The following is a 19,672-nucleotide window of genomic DNA, read 5'->3' as shown; positions in this document are numbered from 1 at the left end:
ATTCAATGGGGTATATATATATACCCCATTGAATCCCTCCTAGTTATTCCACCTGAGTTAGTAGTATTGTTGTTTTTTAATGAATATGAACTTATTTCCTTTGCATTATTTGAGATCTGAAAGCAAAATTTCTCATTTTCTTCAAATTCTGTAAATACAAATTTTTGCTAGGAATTTCGGAGACATGTTGTCAGTAGTTCATAGAATGAAAGAACAATGTTCATTTTACTCAAACATGTACCTAGAAAGAGTAAAATCAGGGAAACGGATCATTTTGCAGGGGTCTCTTAATTTTTTCCAGAGGTGCTTTCAGATCACCAAGTTGAAAACACTCAATGCCCACGTTTGATTTGCTCAGCAACAAATTAACATATAATAATTTTAAATGAAAGGTTTGAAAATGGTTCTCAGAGATTTACAGTTTCCTAACTTGTTCGTCAAGATATCATTATTAGTTTATTCCCAGCAACAAAAATGAGAACTCTCTTTGAAAACCCTTAACTGGATTTAGTCCTTTTGACTCATTAGATGTGACTAAGTTTGTCTTTTAGGTAAAAAGTGGCTGGAGATTTCAGTCAGTCGAGTTTATTTGTGCAGTACATTTCAACAACAAGGTTTTGGATCCACAGGGCCGAGTCGCAGGTTCAGACGAGTGGTGGAAACGATTCAAGCCCAGCTTCTCAGCTCTCATGATCAGCCACTGGTGCAAGCCCTATGTGGTAAGACTGCCTATCTATGAGTTTTAACTTCAGCGAAGCAGTAATTCATTTATTTTAATTTGAGCTCAAAATCTGACCCTTTTCTTACAAATTTTGACTTTTCAACCTTGGAAATTTTGAAATTAATCTCAGAAATCTTCTAGAAAAACATGGAAAGTTTTGAGGTTGAAAAGTTTAAAATTTTGGAGTTTCAAATGAAAAAAATTAGCGACTATTTGAGCTAAAATATTTGCATGCTTTTTCAAGAAAATTTCTGCAAATTTCCAAACTCAAAAAGTTGAAAATTTTAAACTTTCGAAAGTCTGAAGATTTCCACGTTTTTTTTTCTAGAAAATTTCTGAGATTAATCTAATTGGATTGATAATAAGGCACCATCTATACCCTGGGAGTGACTTTCCTGTTCTGCTCTGTTGATCCCTTCCCAGATGAGAAGAGCAGTCGTCCCCACGGGACCCCCACCCGCCAAAACTCGAGGCGCTCTGAGGGTGGGGGCGACAGGTGCGAGTGGGGCGACCGAGCAGACGGCGGAGGCATCGGAGGCAGTGGAGGAGTCCTGCAGCGCAGAGGCTCGGCCAAGGAGAGAACCCGCCTCCTGTCCTCTAACGGAACCCAGTCCCAACCGTAGGATAGAGCGAGAACACGCTGAGCTGCACCAGAAACCAGACAGTAATAACTCCACCTTCAAGTTTCCCTGCGAGCTACGAGCCACCCCGATTCTTCCTTGACTTCGTTACTGAAAGTGCTTAACCGTATCAAGGATTGAGCCGTTTTCCCCTCCCATCTTGCATTGTTTTGCCAACATAATCTTGATGTTCTGGATCACCATTAGTCCTACCTTTAAAAGAGGAAGAAATTTTAAGGAACCACCCTTTAATTTAAAAAAAGGAGTGTGAGAATGAGCAGTTTGGTATCCATCCATTAAAAATGTAGCTTCCCAAATCAAACAGAAATTTTTTGAAGTGCTGATGTGCATGCCACGACCGGATAAAATACTCTGTCATACCATTGGTTCACGTCCAAAATTTACTCCTTAAATTAAAGGTGGCGCTCATGTCCCTGCCAAGCAACACGCAGATAATAGTCCATCTGGAGAGAAATGTAAATGTACTGCAGCATAAAAACTTTAAATTTTAGCAACCTGCCACCAGGAGGTTCCGCTTTTCTCTTAAGAAACTGCATCCTTGAGTTCCAGCAGCGGCTTTTGTTGATCTAAAGAAAGCCAACAAGTAAGCTAAGTAAGTGAATGTGAAAAAACTTATTTTTTTATTTTGGTTTTTATTTGTGTTAATGTATTTCCTTTTATTTGAGGATGTCAGTAGCACAGTGGTATTGGTGAAGACGGCAGCAGAAACAGTCTGAACGTTGTTGGCATACGTTGAGTTGTTTTGTATTTCCTTTTTACTCAGAGACGGTATGAAACAATGCATCTATGATTCTGCATTGGACCCTCGTTGCTTTCGTTGCTTTGGTTTGAACAGATATATGAACATTGCTATAGGGGTCGTGTGGAGGGCATTGTTAATATGTGAGTAGATCTCTGACCCTTGTTGGAGGTGTTTGTGCCCAGATTGAATCAGAAGAGCATTCCTGACCTTTGGATCAACCAGAAAGCACCTCTCATCTGAAGCTTGTCTCCTCTTGCCATTGTATTCACATACTGACTTGTAAAGAAAAAAAACAACAACAACAACAACAAAAAAACACAAAACAGGAAACTCATGAGTGGACATTTTCATGACGCTGGACTCACAAGGTTTGCACAGGACTTTAAAAAAAAAAAACAGGAAGCAAGCATCTCCCAACAACCCGGCGCTCCTCATCTGAGTGTTCACCAACGAGCCAAGCGTTGGATCTCCAAGTGTCACGCCATTGGACAAGCACGACGTAGCAACTCGGACATCCACATGTTACCCCAGTACTACGCCAGACCAGTCAGTGTTCTTCACCAGTCTTCCATTCAGCACAATATGCAACAAAGTGCAGGAGTTTCAGTTTTTCATTAATTTATTTGATTATTTATTTATTTATTTGGTTATTTATTAAGTGATATTTTTAATTTAGAGTTCGGTTTTGCCATATGTTGGTTTACAAAGTGTATTCCATGTCATGAGAACCATTTTAATAACAATCTAATTCACTCATAATCACTCTGATTTTCCTTTCCTGCTCTGATAGATGTGTTGACTCGTTTTCTTTTCGTCTGAATCTCAAGCTTCTCACGCTTATCTCTGGTATCTGGAATCTGTGTGTGAACTGGTGACTGATGACTGAGTGAGAGAGTGGTTAAAGCTTCACAGCAGATGTACGTTGGGCTGATTCCGCATGGCGACTTCGCCCAACCTAACCATATCAAATTAACTACTGAAGCCAAACCCCGCAATGCGCTGTTTATTTCTCTTTTACACATTTTTAGCGTTCGCTTCACTCATTTGCTTCTCTTCACTCYCCGCCACCCCGTCGTATACCAGACAAAATGTACAGAGTTGTTGGCCTCACTGTTAGTACACACTTCTACGATCGCTCGCCTTCATTTTCGGTTTCATTTCTCAAACCACCTTCACTCTCATTGACCCAGCCCTGGCTAAGATTGTAAACTATTCTCCATTCATAAGGGTCAGTAGAATAAGGTGTTTAAAAAAAATGAAGTGTCTGTATCATAATTTAAATATAAAAAGTGCACTATTATAACTATTGCCTGTGATAAAAGAACAATTATGATTGAATTGATGGTCAAAATAAAGAGAGATTCACATTATTGTTATGGTGACAATAATAAACCCTAAATTTATATGTGTGTCTATTTACTTTCTTAGTTACAAAGTTGTTTACCTTTCACTTTCTGTATCCAAGTGTTTTAATAATATGCTGTAACACTTAAAGCTACCACATATCCTTTTCTTTTTGTATGATTAAATTCTCTTTAGGTAGTTTGTCATCTAGAAAATAAGATGCCCTTGTCAGTTTTAGGTAGTTATTTAAATCAAGAATAATCTACCCTCATGAAACCAATCTTTCATAAGCACATGCCCGTGATGACATCACACAAGGTGAGTTTATATTTATTCCTTGTTTTTCCCCCTTTTTAGTTGTGTTTTTTAAATCAAATTCTACATTTAAAAGTGTTTACTTGTGTTCTGATTTGAGAATACCTTATTTAAGGAAATATAAACCACAATAAAAATGGTTCGTTAAGAGAATCAGGACAAAGGAGGACCAACATCTACAGTGATCATAATGAAGGCAAGCTATAGGAACTATGTAGTCTGGTTGATGTGTTTCATTAAGATGATTCTCCGCTGTTTCCTGCAGAACTGCTGCACCAGGGAGACAGACTCGACTTACATATATCTCCAGTACAGCCTGCCAGCATCATTCCAGTCAAAACTAAAAGGAATATCTATATAATAATGCATGCTATTGTTTTGTTATGATGGTGCTTTCAATTTCATCATGTTAATTTATCTATGGTACTTGAAGTCGCTTCTTTTTCCACAGAGAATGGCTATAAAAAGGTTGAAAGTTAACCAAAAATGTTATTGGAGAACTTTTAAACAATATATACTTTTTTTTCTTGAGATAGATTTGTGTATTACGAAATCAGTAAATCTATTGGGGTATGAAATGAATACTATTTATGTGATAAAAAAAATAGACAAATAAAGCCAGTGTTTTTTATATTATTATATCCAAAATGTACTATATTCAAACTTTTATCCAAAACTGAAATCGTGCGCTTCGGTTMAGGAGCGACCTTCAAATCTTAATTACCAAATTTCCGACACTCTTTGAAGGCAGCATCCACTCATCCGCGCGAGCATCTGTTGTGGAGCGCAGTCGCGGAGGAGGAAGGCTGAAAGCGACGGGACTCTTACCGGGGACGACGTCAGAAGTTAATAGTCTGTTCTCGCTTCACTGAATCCTGGACATTTCGCCTCCTTTAATAAAAACAGGTGAGTGAAAGACGCGTCGCGGGAGAGAGGCCGCATCTTTGGCAGAGCATTAGCAAACCTTATCAGTAGCCGTTTTGGGGCTGGGCGCTCCGGCTAGGCAACACTAGCATCAGCTAGCGTTGATTCGGCTGTCACTTTTAGCCACAGCTCGGTTTAACCGCCCTACATTGGTAAASGTATAAAACACCAKTATGAATTTATTACCTCAGTAGCCAGACAAAGCGTTTCTGCTGCTCTTCTACATTAAAATCCACTTTACTTTGGGATGACTTAAGGAATGCGGTTGGTTTCATTGTCGGTTAGCCTGAATTACCTGTTAAAGCAATACCTGGCCCATCTTGACCAATAGAGTTGAAACATCAGCTGCTGTCAGTTGAAAATTCACTGATCCGAGCGACACTTGCTCCAGAAAGGCCAGAGCACATTACACTTGACTTATATCGTTTGATTGCCATTGAAAGAGCTTACACTCATATAATTATTCCTTCATGAATGGGGAACACCTATATTTCCACATAAAGCGAKTAATAAAATTATGAGGGCTCTGAATGTTACTGTAAGTGTTTTAAGTAACCCATATGTTGTTAGCAATAATATAAGGACGTGTTTTTTTGCTTATTGACACAGTAATGGGAAGAGTCATGCCATAAATATGTGTAATTAACACTCAGGTCAGTAGATGTTTGTGGTTGTTTGTTGTTTTTTCCGTCTTCGTCTCTGAAAGGAAAGTTTAGTTAAGAGGTTTTGTTGAATCCACCCGGAGGCCATAAAACCAGACCCACACCTACAGATGCTGCTTTCCGGTTTACTTTGAAGTCTGACCTGCCTGTTCTGACTTTGACAGGTTAGGTTGTAGTACACAAGAGAAAAACATGGATTAGAGGTTGTTTGGTAGCTTTAGTAGTTCTAAACTCAACAGAAAAGCTGTCTCCATTTATGATGCATCACATCAGTTTTACTTATCAAAAAAATATGTTGTTAACCGGTACATTTCTAACCTAAATAGTGAGATTTTTATTTTTATTTGCTGCATTTAACAAAGAAGAAAAAGAATGTAATTTTTTTTAGTATTTGAGCCAACCAAARGACAATTAGCCAATTACAATTTCAATTGCTTTCCGCATCTCTACATGAAATTCAAGACTTCAATTTTAGCTTGTATTTGGCATCATTTAGCTTAATTCATCCTGACATTTTTTTGTTTATTCAAAATTGTAATTTTTTTAAGCTTAGTGCTACTTGGCTACTGTAAAGTCGTCTTGYTGCGTGTGAATTTAGATTTTTACTGTTGTTTGTTTGACCTGGAATGCATCTCTTGTGTATTTTTCCATGCAGACAMCTTAGTGATCTAAATGCCTCGGAGGCATTTACCTTTGTCCCAGTTTATACAAGCCTTGCCCTCAGTTCTGCTAAAGGTGCCTCCCATCTGAGGTTGGGTTCTTGTAATTTTTCAGTTGTCCAATTTTTTAAATCTTGTATTATTCACACCTTTTATCCGGAACCTGCCGCTCCTTATGGAGCGGGTTATCCAAACCCTTGGGGCCGTTTTACATTTTGCCGCAATGGAACCACAAACTTTAATTTGCTTTATTGGGATTTCATGTGACAGACCAACACATAGTGGGGCTTATTTGTGAGGCAGAATGAAAATTGTATGTGTTTTGCACATTTTTTGCATTTCAGGTACATGTCTTTGTTGTGTTTTATTTATGTGTTTGAATTTACTTACATATTTAAATGAGTTTCTAAAGGTTCTATAAAGTCACCTTCCCTTTCATTTTGTTATTGTATTTGTTGACAAAATGTGTGCAGTTGTCATTTTAACCTTGTTTTGTATRACCTCTGTTTTCAACAAGACAAATTACTCATTGTTCAAGGACAACAGATGAAAAATATTCTTTTGGCTAATTCTGGTGCATTTGCAGAAATGCTGATTAATGTKCAATGTCCCTGCCAAGTAAATTAATACATTTCAAACTAAATAGATTATGTCAGGACACAGGTTGGCTGGAAACAGATGCATGCCACGTTTCTTTTAGATTTTTAATTAAAAGAAAAAAAACATAAAATCATGTATTGTTTTCCTTCTACAACAACATTATTCACTACTTTGTCTCACATAAAATCCACAAATGCACATCAGAGTTTCAGGCTTTATTAGGACAAAATGGGTCCCAATGTTTTAATATTTTAACCAGCTGCCCTATGCACAAACTCTTACCCACTTCTACTCTGAGATTGTTTAACGGCATACCAACCTGGAGCCTGTGTTGTTTTTTTAAAATATTGGTCAGTTTCTGAAYTTAAAAGCTTTGCATCCTTTCTCAATTTTTGAGTTTGAAAATTCAATAAAACCACCTTCAGTCTCTTTCTTCTTTATCTTAAATTATTCACTGTCAAATATTTGTTTGACTTCTTGTTTCCTTCTCGCCGTATTAACGAAGCCACATCTGCAGCTTCATCAAAGCAGCGGCGTCTCTCTCAGACTGTATCAGCATCTCTGTGTTTCTGTCYGCTAACGCAGCGTCTCTGTGAGCGCTGAGGGGAAGCTCGACGAGGTAACCAGCSCTGAAATCTGCTGTTTGAAGTCGGCCATGTTACTACAACATGAAACACGTTGGTGCGAAACGCCTGAGCATCTGTTTTTTTCATGTTGTTAATGGTGCTTCAACCTCAGGCCATTATCCATAACCTATTTATAAAGGGATAAAAAAAAAAATCTATTTCTTTTTGTGAAGAGAAGCAGGAATAGCCCTGAACATAACGCTCCTGATCACATCAGCATCCAGTCAGTAGTTCCCAACTTAAATATGAGGTTTTCTGTTCAGCTTTGGCTAAATGTGCTTAAGCATGACAGACATTTAGAGTTTGTTGTGTCATCTAAATGTCCCTAAACAGGACACAGACCCAGGATCCAGTTTAACGCCAGCTGCTGCGTATTAGGGATGTGGCATAATATTCATAACACGATATGTTATTAGGAAGGGTGGCGGTATGCGTTTAAATGCATACAACTGCGTGGCCTTGTGGATGTTATTTGTACGTAATGTTTGTAGCTTTTCTTGCATGCTGTCTGACCGTGACATCTGCTGCATTCCTCTTGAGCATCGGGCTAAGACCRCGGAAGGTTAAACGCCAACTAGGTCCAGATAATTTATGTTTTTTTGCATCTGAGTTTCTAATGAGCTCTTCCTTTGCGCTCGCAGTCGCTCTGCTTCCTGCTTCCTCTGTTTCAGCTGGTTGTGTCAGCATTATCGCGGTTAGCCGGTAGACTACAGATCTCTCAGGACAAATTTCTATCTTTTCTACCGTGTACCGTTTATATCGCATTCCTACTGCGTATAGTCTTGCAGAAATATTCTCACATTTTGTGAGTTTACAGCAACAACTGTTAGTCTATTTGATTAAGATTTGAATGTCGTAGACCAATGAAAATAAGGGTATTGAGAARTGAGAATAAAAATATAGATGTTTTCACAATGTGTTGCATATATAAATCCCATAAATGAGGCGTGCATGACAAATTAAACTGAGGTTGATCATTTCCATGTGGACAACAGTCGTTTAAAAAGTCGACATTTTTAAAAATGCTACAAAAATTATACATCAGTACAAAGTATTTATTGTGCACTACCTGCCACTTTTGCCTGTTTTCCCTGTCAAAGCTGAATGATTATTTTTGGTTCCAGAGACTAAATAATCCATTTTAATTATTGTTCTTTTGGTTGTTTTGTTTATTTATYTTGGATATTTTACATATTTTCCAGTTCCAGTGTTAAATATTCTTTATAAATTGAAGTTAATAAAGCATTAACATGCTATTATTACAGTAGTTGAAAAGTATCTCAAAATGACAATATTATTGTTTATCACAAAATTTCTGGGACATATTTATTGTCCAGTTATCATGATAAGACCAGGCGTCCATTCATAACTCTGATGCCCCTAAATAAAATCCTGTCCAACCATTGCCTTTTTAAGTCATGTGGAAACTTCACACATAAATGAAAAGCAGCAGCATGGATCAGATGTTTGATTATAGATACTAGGATCTTAAATAAAACCCATTCTCTGCATTTCAATTCATTCCATCTATATAGAAACAGTTCACAACACATCGTCTCAGCAAACTTTACAATAAAAAGTCAGTTCAATTCAATTATTCTGAGTCAGTTACATCCATTTCAACTGATCCTCGTTATCAAAGGTTTGTTTATTGTTCAAATTGATAAATTAACAGCAGGACTTTGTTTTAAATGTTTGTACAATTTAAAAGAAGCTTAAAAATGCACCTTGAGGACATTCAGTGAGTCAATGACTGTTGATGAGAATTAATTATTACCAAAGCTAAGGAATGTCAAATATTTACATTATTTTCCTTTCCCTGTTCTTGTAGCTTGTGCTTGGTGTCCTGGTATTCATGTCATGAGTCCATCCATTTTCTTTACACCCTTGTCCCTTAGTGGGGTCAGGAGGTGCTGGTGCCTCTCCAGCTAACGTTTCGGGCGAGAGGCGGGGTCACCCTGGACAGGTTGCCAGTCTGTCGCAGGGCAACACAGAGACACACAGGACACACAACCATGCACACACACATTCACACCTAAGGGCAATTTGGACAGACCAATTAACCTGACAGTCATGTTTTTGGACTGTGGGAGGAAACCGGAGTACCCGGAGAAAACCCACCATGCACAGGGAGAACATGCAAACTCCATGCAGAGAGACCGGGACCGGGAATCGAACCCAGAACCTTCTTGCTGCAAGGCAACAGCTCTACCAACTGCGCCACTGTGCAGCCCATTTCATGAGTCATTTCAAGGAATTCGGCTGATTAGAGTCGTCTTATCTGCTCATTTTGTTGAGTCTAAGCAGAAATTCAGATCAAACTTTGATGATCTCAAACTAAATCTTGCTATAACTGAGCTGTCGTCCCCTTTTGAAATTATGTTCTTTTTGATCTCAAAGAATCTCTTTGTCTTTCATCTGGACAGTGACATCAAATCTGAACAGATTCATGAGCCTCTGATCATCTGTCATGGTTTTACTGTCARATATTTAGAAAGGATTGTTTACAGAATAGACTCATGTCAGAAGTTAACGATCTCTGAAGAATGTCAAGCATTTTTTCATGGCTGCTGTTTGCGCCTGAGGTCACTAGTTTTGGTATTTGTCTCGTCTGAGATGCTTTTTTTCCCTCTAATGTTTGCTGTGGTTGTGGATCTCTCCATCAGGTCCTCTGTCCGGCCGCTGTTACCATGGCGGAGGCCCACCAGGCTGTGGCCTTCCAGTTCACCGTCACTCCAGACGGCATCGACMTGCGGCTGTCCCACCAGGCGCTCTCTGAGATCTACCTCTCCGGGGTTCGCTCATGGAARAAGCGCATCATCCGAGTCAAGGTAGAGGAGTGGTGAACTGCWAAAGCTTTTATTTTATTGSTGCCTTTTGGGGTATGTGACAAAACGGTTTAAAATAAGCAGGTCYTATTGAACTTCAGCCAGTTCTGATCTCATTTAAAACAGAAGTAAGATCACAGAGCAGTTGGAAGAGCAGCGGTGTCCAAAGTGTGGCCCGGGGGCCGTTTGTGGTCCCACATTTTAAATCGGTGTTGGTGAAATTTTCACCAGGGTTTTCAAAAAAATACAATAGATGTTTGAAATCTTAGAATGGAAACTGTAACATCCAGTTTATTAGGAATAGGGACCAAAAACATCCAGTGACTTTTACTGAAATGCAGGCTTGGGGATGCCTGTTTAATAAACTTGGGGAAAAAGTAAGAGTGAGCCATAAACAAACACTGTGACAATGTAAATGTAAATTTCTTTTTCATTTTTTTGTGCAGACAGAGTGAGCTCTGGGGTTTTTAGGGTGAGGGGAGGGATTGCACCATGTTTTTTTATTATTTTATTTGAATTTTTAAAGTGTTTTTTGTACGTCTGTATAACAGAAAATTATAATAAAATATTTGGGGTAAAAAGAGAGTGAGCCATAGACTGCTTGTTGCTAAAAAGACAAAAACAAATCCAGAAAAATAAATATAAAAATGTAGGATATGGTTTGGTGTTTTGTTTGTTTGTTGTTTTTTTTTATTGTTTTTAACCTGCAAGACCCTTTAAAGAACAACATAAATGTGACTGCTTTGCTTATTGCATTAAAATAGTATGTTTAGTTTCTTTATTTACTAAGTAATAATAATATAGTTTTTGCAATTTACGACTAAAAACACAAAAGGTTTTGTGGCTCCCTGCAGTAATTGCAACTTGACATTTGTGGCCAGAAAGTTTGGACACCCCTGAAATTGAGAATTATACTAATATTTTAAAGACACTTCAGTACCAATTCACATCAGCCCTGTTTAGCAGAAATGTTCTTTTCTTTTAGTCCTGATAGTTTTCTGTTGTCCTCTACCTTTTCCTGTTTTGAGTTTAAACTATTAAAAAACCTCCAGAAACACTGAGAAATTTTCACATTCAACATTTATAGTTATAGAACGTCTGGCTACCAATACTGTAACTATTTTCTCCTGAAATCATTAACACTGTTTAAATATACTTTATTGATTATCACAGGCCTGTAAATTCTAACTAATCTGCTCATTTGAAGGRAAAAATCAAATCTTTTTGGATGTACGGTTGATGTAGAGCTAAAAAAAAAAAACATTCAACACTGGCTTTCAGATCCAGAACAGAAAAACCATTTAATGTTTTTCCTTTCTCCTTAACAGAACAGAGTGATCTCAGGTGTGTATCCTGCCAGTCCTTCTTCTTGGCTGTTTGTGGTGATCGCCATCCTGGCCACCATGTACACGCGCTCCGACCCRTCCATGGGACTCATAGCCAAGATACAGGAGCACCTGCCTGTCAGGTAACCGACTCCATCAGCCCATTCGGCGTTCATCAATATTACATAGAAATAGAAGCACATCTGTTGGATTATTTCCTGACTCAAAGAGCGGTTTAGATCAGGGCTGTCCAAAGTGCGTCCTGCGGGTTATTTACAGCCTTTGGTCAGATTTCAAAAGGATGTAGTGGTGAAGTTTTCACTGACGCCAGAAATATTAAAATGGAAAATGGAAAACATTCAGAGGATTTAACTAAAGTCCAGTTCACACCTATTAATAAACTTGTGAAAATAAAGAAACTGTTAGCAACTGTTCTCGTTCTTAAAACAACAAAAACAATCCAGAAAAATTTAGTATATGTTGTTTTGTTTAACCTACAGGACCGTTTTTTGATTTAAACCTTTTAATTTACATATCCCATCTACAGAAGTCCAACTATTTTGCTTATTTAAAATATTGTGCGTTTAGTTTATTGTTAAATTAGCAGTTAAAAATCAAGTTTTTGCTATTAAAATTGTGAACCCTGGASTTTTTTCAACTTGACATTTTTGGCTCCCATGCTAAAAAGTTTGGACGCCTCTGGTTTATATTCACTTGGCTCCTTTTTCCCCCTCTTTCAGTTTGCTTCAAGCAATTTCTTATGTAATGATTAACAAACACCTCAATTTAAAGGCAGTAAAGTGTAATAAACACTACAGCACAGTAGTGTTTATTACACTTTACTGCCTTTAAATTGAGCCACAGGTCGGATTTCTCATATTTACCAYACAGATTCTCCATAAACATGCAGGCAGGAGAAACACAAAGCGGCTGCGTGTTGAAAAAGTAGATGAACAAATGTTCCGTCCACATTTAAATTCCTACATTTGCATAAAACCCTTTTTATAGATCTGGATGTTGTCAGGATGTTGCTGCGAAAGCGTGCTCACTGTGTTTCATTGTGGTTTKCAGCCAGATAAGTACGCAGTGCCAAGCGGTGGTGTCGGCGGTGGTCTTCAGCACGATGCTGTGGCTGCTGCTCATCTTCACCATGCGGCTCTGCCTCAAGCAGCTGCTCTCCTACCACCGCTGGATGTTCGAGCAGCACGGCAAGATGTCCACCACCACCAAARTCTGGGTGGTCAGTTCTGCTTCCTCCTGCTAACCAACCAGTTCACCTGTTCTGATACTTTCTACAGCAGCTTTTGATAACTTTCGACTGACTGTGTCTATGTATTTAAAATGTCTATTATTTTGAGGGTATGACAGTAGTCCAGGTGTCTACGCACTTTCCACTCATCAAAAATTTACCTGTTCTTGTTATCAAATCAATAAAAATTCAAAGAATTTTATAGGAAAAAGCAAGAAAATGTCCTACTTTGAAAAGTAGAAAATTTGTAGGGGGAAAAAAAATCAGATTTTTTTGTTTGTTTGTTGTTTTTTGTAGAAAACTTTGTAGATTCATTTTTTAATCTACAAAGCATTGTTTGACTTTTCCAACTCAGACATATTGAGATTAATCTCAGAAATAGTCTAGAAAAAASAAGGACATTTTTGTATTCTCTTGTAACAGCAATTTCCTTGTTTTTATTGGAAAATTTCTGAGATTATTCTCAAAATTTTGGAGTTTATTTCTTGTACATTTATGACTTTTCAAAATCAGTATTGTCCTTGTWTTTTCTAGACTATTTCAACAAATTATTGACTTTTCAAACTGAAATTTCCTGTTTGTTTTTTTTTTTCAAAAATAAAAAAATAATCTTAGATTAATCTCAAAATTAGAGTTTTCTTTAGAAATATGACAGAATATTACTCCTTTCCTATCTACAACMCTCCCAYACACTGTTGTATAAATGGGTCAAGTTAAACCCTGTAGTTGGGTCCATTTGCTCCAGTTTGGGTCTGTTTGTCTCGTTCCAGGCTCTGGTGCGGATCTTCTCTGGCAGGAAGCCGCTGCTCTACAGCTACCAGGGATCGCTGCCAAACCTGCCTGTTCCTGCCGTGAAGGACACAGTCAAGAGGGTGAGACATTATGATGCAGAGGAAATGATGTCTSTGATTACAAAAGACAAATAAAACACATTTTCTGTCCCATTTACAGCCAAATTCGAGTTTCTGTTCCAATATTTATCTTAATTTTAATTTTCCCCTCCAAAATACTTTCTTGGTTATCTTGCGTAAAGTGATATTTATTAACTGTATGTATAGTAAGCTCCACCTTTTCCCACTTATAGTCGACTGTATTTATGTTTATAATGTTATGGATTGTGTTGAAAATATAAGACTAATAGTTTTTTGTAGAGATGTGCCGATCAGGTTTTTTCCTGCCAATACCGATCACATAATTTTTTTTTATCATAAACACTACCGGTTACATTATGTGGAAAAAGGAACCATGRATTCACCTTAATTTAGACAAAAACTTGTTTTTAATAACTTTTTCCAAGAACAAAACTAAACAAAACAGGCATTGTGCAAATTGTCCTGCTATCGGTAATACTATCTTTAACAGACTGATAACATATGAAGGCTCTGAAGAGGCTAAATAATGCAAAAAAGGCCCAATAAAACCTCTCAACATTGCCAAAAAAATTCAAGCTTCAATTTTCCGCCGCAACACGCAAACTTCCCCATTCACTCAGTGCGTTATAGTTCCACATCGCTTAGGATTTGTTGCTGCGCGTTTGCCAGTGTGAAGGAAAGAGGAGACCAGCTGCACAGACAGGCTGCGAAATGAGATGCAGGYGATCGGTATCGGCAACAAGAGCCAATGATCGCCGATCACCGATCATACACTTTTTCACGGAAATCGGCCGATTATGATAGGTGGCCGATCGCTCGGCACACCTCTAGTTTCTTGCCAAAATTAGTCTTCATTTTAGAAAGGCTAATGCTAACTTGCTCTCTACTAATTCTTCTATTACAGATTTTCTTTTTTTATAGAAAAGTTTTAAATGTTGTGCTCTGCAGCTTCATAAACTTCCACATTATCTCTGATTGTCATCATTTTACTAACTTGGTGTAATAACATTCTTATGCTGCGTTGTGCACAGCCTATAATGCAGTTTATCAAGCTTTGCTTATGAAAATAGATCATGTGCTTTAAATTGGCTTTGCTGTTAAGTGTAGCTTCTTAATGACACATCGGGCTTGAGTGCAGATTAAATATGTTTTATTTTTTTTGTTCTGTTTTTCCAAACTGCTGCTCTCAGCCATTCTGCTGTTTCTTACTAAATGCTCTGATCTCTCCTACATCTAGCAACTGAATTGCTCAGTAGCTGTAATTACCTGCAGCCTTTCTGCTGTGAAAGGGGTCAACAACATATGATGGTGGCATTTTCAATACAGTTTTCACCAATGCTGGATGTTTACCAAGCTTGTTAGCTCTGCTAGCTGAAACAGCAGTTTTCTCTGTCTCTTCACAACCTGCATGAATTTTCCAGCTGATTTCCCAGATTTCCAAATCCAGGAGTTTTTCGTGACATGTTTGCTAAAAGCTTTGAAAGAATAAAACAAAATCAAGCTTCTTTAATCCTTTAATTTCTGAGTTGTTATAACTGTAACTCATGAAATGTGTTGCTTGAATGCCGGCTTCATTCTCCGTTCACTGCCGGTGTTTGTGTAACTCTTTCAATTTTTATGTGTTAAAATATCTATAGAAACATGAAATTGTTTGTTTATGTACCATTTATGACTTCCAGAATAAAATTAGCCTAATTATTCTCTAGTACTCTAATTTAAATGTATTTGACAGAAACCCATAAGCTGATAAAAAGGCAGATCTGTCTATAAAGTGACTTAAAAAGCTTTTATTCCTGTTTATCAGATCAAATAATACAGCCTGTCTTCTTCTCTGCAGTATCTTGAATCAGTGCGCCCCCTGGTGGACGATGCAGAGTACGAGCGCACAAACAAGCTGGCCTCTGAGTTCGAGAGCAGCCTGGGTAAACGCCTGCAGTGGTACCTCAAACTCAAAGCGCTCTGGGCCTCAAACTACGTGAGTGACGCTCCATCAAAGCGTGGCTACTTGGATGTTCAAGTGAAAGGGAAAAAAGAAATTCTATTAATAATGAATAGATTTGCAGGATTTCTGTGGTTTGAATTATTTATCTTGTCTAAATAAATAATACATTTGTGATGTCTGCTGTGTAGCTCTCTGAATGAATGTTTTTGCACGTTTCAGGTTAGTGACTGGTGGGAGGAATACGTCTATCTACGAGGACGGAGCCCCATCATGGTCAACAGTAACTACTATGGAATGGTATTTGCATTTAAAAATAGATATGTCTTTTATAGAAACTACAGTTTTTATGAAGAAAATGCTTCTGTGAATCGACTTCATCGACCACTGAAAGCAAGAGATTAGAATCTTTATTGATCTAAAAGCAGATTTGACAGAAATAATTATAATATTCTTAACAATATGATGCTGGACTAGAACTTCATTGGTTCAACATTATTTAAGACATTCCTACAATTTATAATTGCTCATCTAGTACCTGAGGGATCCTGCAGGGGTCAGTGTTGGGCCTTAAATAATCTACAGATACATTCATTTTGAGTCTTTGCAGGTTATATATGTATATTTATTTATTTTTTTATTACATGCCTGTCAGACACGTAATGAAAGATCAAATTAGCATTTCAAAAATCCAATCAAATTTATATACATATATTTTTTGAAGCCCCAGTGAGCCGAGGGAAGTTTTTATTTGTATTTTTTTGTCTTATCGCTGTTTGAGGACGTCTCTTGTGCGTCAGATTTAGAGGTTTACAGGAAACGGACGAATACAAAGGTTCCGACTCCAGACTTCTGAATGATTTTTCTGACAGTTTTATGGTGTCATTTTGTTTGATCTGTGAACTAAAAAATGCCTTTAAATTAACATGTAAAAATCTATGTAATTTTAATCTAATGAGCTTGTTAAGCCACTGGTTTCTCCTTCGCTCCTCAGGACTTCCAGTATGTGACTCCTACTCCCATCCAGGCAGCCAGAGCCGGGAACACCATCCACGCCTTCTTCCTGTACCGCAGGAAACTCAACAAAGAGGAGATTAAACCTGTAGGTTTAGACCTCCTTTACTCATGTTTTATTTGTTGGTTTGTTCTTTTGCTGTGGCAGCAGATCTTTTGGGATGTTTTCTGCTGCTAAAGTGTATTACATGTATAAAGTCCTCACACTTTACTGCTGGGGTGTCCAAACATTTTGACACGGGGGCCAAATATGTCAAGTTGCTACTACAGCAGCGACGGCAAAATATTTAGTATTTTAAATTATTCAATGTAAAAAAACTATTGTATTTTTTTATTTTTGCTTGGTAAATAAACAAACTAAACGTAATATTTTAATGCAGTAAGCAAAGCAGGACGATTTCTGCTGTTCTCTGTAGATCTAAAGGGTCTTACAGGTTTGCCAGATTTAAAACAATCACAGAATCAAAACAAAGCAGCAAACTGTACCCTAAATGTTTTATCTTTTTCTGTTTTTTTTTGTCTTTTTAGCGACAAAACGGGCATCTCCAAGCCTGCAATTTAGTAAAACCCACTGGATGTTTTTGGTCCCTATTACAGATAAACTGGATGAATACTTTGTGTTGCACATTACATTTTCCATTTTAAGACTTTAAACGTATTGTTTGTTTTTTTTACAGCCTGGCATCAGTGAAAATTTCACCCAAACTGATATAATATGTGGATTTGCAACAACTGCCTGAACCAGAAAACCAATTTTTAGGCTTTTAACTGAACTGTGGTCAAGTCAACGGGCCGCTCTAAGTGGTGCAGAGGGCTGCAAATGGCCCCCGGGCCACACTTTGGACACCCCTGCTTTAATGTCTGCCCATCATTCAGCTCTTGGTTGTTTTTCATCATTTATAGCAGATCTGGATCTTGATTTATTACAGATTTCATGTTTGAGACATTTCCCTCACAGTCTCATCCCATGTTCATCTCTCTACTTTCTCTTTGAATCTTTTCTTTCATCTTTTCCTTTCTCTTTCTCTCATGGTTTAAATGTTAAACCTGCATCGCTCTGTTGTTTCCACGCCTTCGTGTCCTCCTCCGTTTCCCAGAGTCGCGTCCCCGGCACCGTCATTCCTCTGTGCTCAGCTCAGTGTGAGAGGATTTACAACACCACACGAATTCCCGGGGAGGAGACGGGTAAACGGATTAAAACACACGCGTCGGGACCCAGAAGTGCCGAGTTTTGGTTCTGAGTAAAACAAAAGAATCAGAGAAACGCTGGGGGGTTGTTTCAGGCTCTGCTGAGGATGGCGTTCGGTGCTTCAAGCGGTGTCTCCTCCGTCACTTCTCACCTGTCTGCTTCTGAAAGGTGGTCTGTCTTTAACTGATGTCTTATTCTCTTCTCTTCATCACTCCATTTCTTCCTTCCTCTCCATCCCAACGCTCTTTCCTCTCTTTCCTCTGCTGCCGTCTTGGTTTGCTCTGGCCGCCTCTCTCCGTTCTGCTCAGTGGTTGTTGAGGTCTGCAGTTCCTTGCTGCTCCTATCAGTTTGAGCGGATGTTTGACACTTGTCGAATCCCCGGAGCGCTAACAGGTAGTTTTTATATTTTCACATAAGCTGCTCTCTCCTTTAAATGCAGGATGGTTTTTACCATCTGTGCCATTCTCACTCGTTCTTGTCCATTGTGCTAATATGCTAATATACTAAACATTTCATATTGTCACTTTCCTAAAATAAAGGTACTTTTTTTTTAAATTTTTTTTGGGGCAAAAGTTATTTTTTTCTTTGGTCTACATCTTTTAGCAAAAAAAAGTGGTGATTTTTCTTTTTGTTTTTGTGGTTTTTTTCTTCAAAAATCACCTTTAATAAAAAATTACTGAGGCCGTTATTTCAGGAAGGTGACAACAAATCCCTAAGAGAGGTTTGAAAGCTCAGGATTATGCTTCTGCAGATAGAAATACATTTTATTTTAAGGCTTTTTATACATTTTTACCTCCAACTACGATAGTGAGCTTTAGGAACGAAGTAATGTAGGCGACTAACAGCATAATGACTCCATAAGGTGTTTCCTTTATAACTGTGATTATGATTTTATAAATAATAATAAAAACGTACTTATGTTTATGAATTTGAAACTAAAAACTACATTTGAAATGATTTACCTTATAGTTTTTACTCTAAATCCACATTGAGTGTTAATTTAATGTTTACAATATAAAAGTAAATATATAAGATTTTATTTTTGTTGCACAATCTCAGTTGTTATGTTGCATAATCAGGAAAATTCAAACCCAGAATAGTTTAGATATTTCAAAATCCTAAACACACAAACATCCACCAACTCTGCTGCAGCGTCCGTCTTCTTTGCTTCCTCATAGATTCTGTTCAGCACTGGGAGGACAGCGACTACATCGCGGTTTACCACAAAGGTCGATACTTCCGCCTCCGGGTCTACCAGGCCGGCAGGATCCTGTCGCCCCGGGAGATCGAGTTCCAGATTCAGCGGATCCTCGACGACCCGACGCTGCCGGCCAAAGGAGAGGCCAAACTCGGAGCTCTTACGGCCGGGGAAAGGTGAGTTCAAGAAGCCAAAGATTTTCTAAATCTGACCACACCGTTTGTGGAATCTCACTTTTTCCTTTGAATGCCAACCAGAATCGCCTGGGCGAAAGCCAGGCGGGAGTATTTCAGCAGCGGCGTCAATAAACGCTCTCTCGACTGCATCGAGAGGGCGGCCTTCTTTGTGGCGCTGGATGATGACGAGCGAGGCATGATGGCCGACAATTCGCCAGAAGGTCTGGACCGCTACGCCAAGTCCTTGTTGCACGGAAACTGTTACGACAGGTAAAAGACAGCTTGAATCACAAAATGACACAAACTTGTCACAAATGCAAATGAATCTTTTCTGTTTTTAAGTAGGGCAAAATTACTACAAACATATTAAAATCTTCCTGTAATGGAAAACGTTTGAAGCAAGTAAACGCATTAATCTGTTAATAAATAGGAAGACATCCATTCAGTGAACTTTACTCCTCAGAAGCAGACTTTGGTTGCACCAGAATATTTTACACCTTTAAGGAAACTTTGCATTAAAAATGTCACCATTTACTGAATGATGTCTTCATAATGTCACAGCAGTCAGACATTATGAAGACAGACATTCGTGAAGACAGTCAGACATTCGTGAAGACAGTCAGGCATTCGTGAAGACAGTCAGGCATT

The 19,672-nt window shown here is 38.2% G+C and overlaps 2 protein-coding genes across 10 annotated transcripts in view; both read left to right on the top strand.

The window, feature by feature from the left end:
• brsk1a (BR serine/threonine kinase 1a) overlaps positions 1-3,509 on the top strand; it is a 16,446-nt gene extending 12,937 nt beyond the window's left edge. For 3 of the 7 annotated variants that reach the window (XM_008436600.2, XM_008436607.2, XM_008436608.2), the window contains exons 18-19: positions 630-719; positions 1,133-3,509. In XM_008436600.2, the coding sequence (XP_008434822.1) occupies positions 630-719; positions 1,133-1,344 (302 nt within the window). In that variant the 3' untranslated portion in view covers positions 1,345-3,509. The remainder of the gene's footprint in view (positions 1-629; positions 720-1,132) is intronic. The other 4 variants (XM_008436601.2, XM_008436609.2, XM_017310917.1 and 1 more) reach the window with 3 other exon arrangements.
• Positions 3,510-4,516: 1,007 nt separating this feature from the next.
• Positions 4,517-19,672, top strand: part of LOC103481241 (carnitine O-palmitoyltransferase 1, liver isoform) — a 21,003-nt gene continuing 5,847 nt past the window's right edge. Inside the window, exons 1-11 of one of the 3 annotated variants that reach the window (XM_008436599.2) lie at positions 4,517-4,669; positions 9,901-10,065; positions 11,391-11,530; positions 12,459-12,627; positions 13,407-13,508; positions 15,346-15,483; positions 15,670-15,747; positions 16,442-16,549; positions 17,959-18,043; positions 18,829-19,024; positions 19,106-19,294. In XM_008436599.2, the coding sequence (XP_008434821.1) occupies positions 9,925-10,065; positions 11,391-11,530; positions 12,459-12,627; positions 13,407-13,508; positions 15,346-15,483; positions 15,670-15,747; positions 16,442-16,549; positions 17,959-18,043; positions 18,829-19,024; positions 19,106-19,294 (1,346 nt within the window). In that variant the 5' untranslated portion in view covers positions 4,517-4,669; positions 9,901-9,924. Of the gene's footprint in view, positions 4,670-9,900; positions 10,066-11,390; positions 11,531-12,458; positions 12,628-13,406; positions 13,509-15,345; positions 15,484-15,669; positions 15,748-16,441; positions 16,550-17,558; positions 17,647-17,958; positions 18,044-18,828; positions 19,025-19,105; positions 19,295-19,672 lie in introns of those variants that run through there. The other 2 variants (XM_008436598.2, XM_017301702.1) reach the window with 2 other exon arrangements.

This window comes from Poecilia reticulata, linkage group LG19, assembly GCF_000633615.1.
Source record: "Poecilia reticulata strain Guanapo linkage group LG19, Guppy_female_1.0+MT, whole genome shotgun sequence".
In the NCBI taxonomy this organism is placed as follows: domain Eukaryota; kingdom Metazoa; phylum Chordata; class Actinopteri; order Cyprinodontiformes; family Poeciliidae; genus Poecilia; species Poecilia reticulata.
Note: the sequence above shows the minus strand (reverse complement) of the source record. Positions and strands in the feature narration are given on the sequence as shown.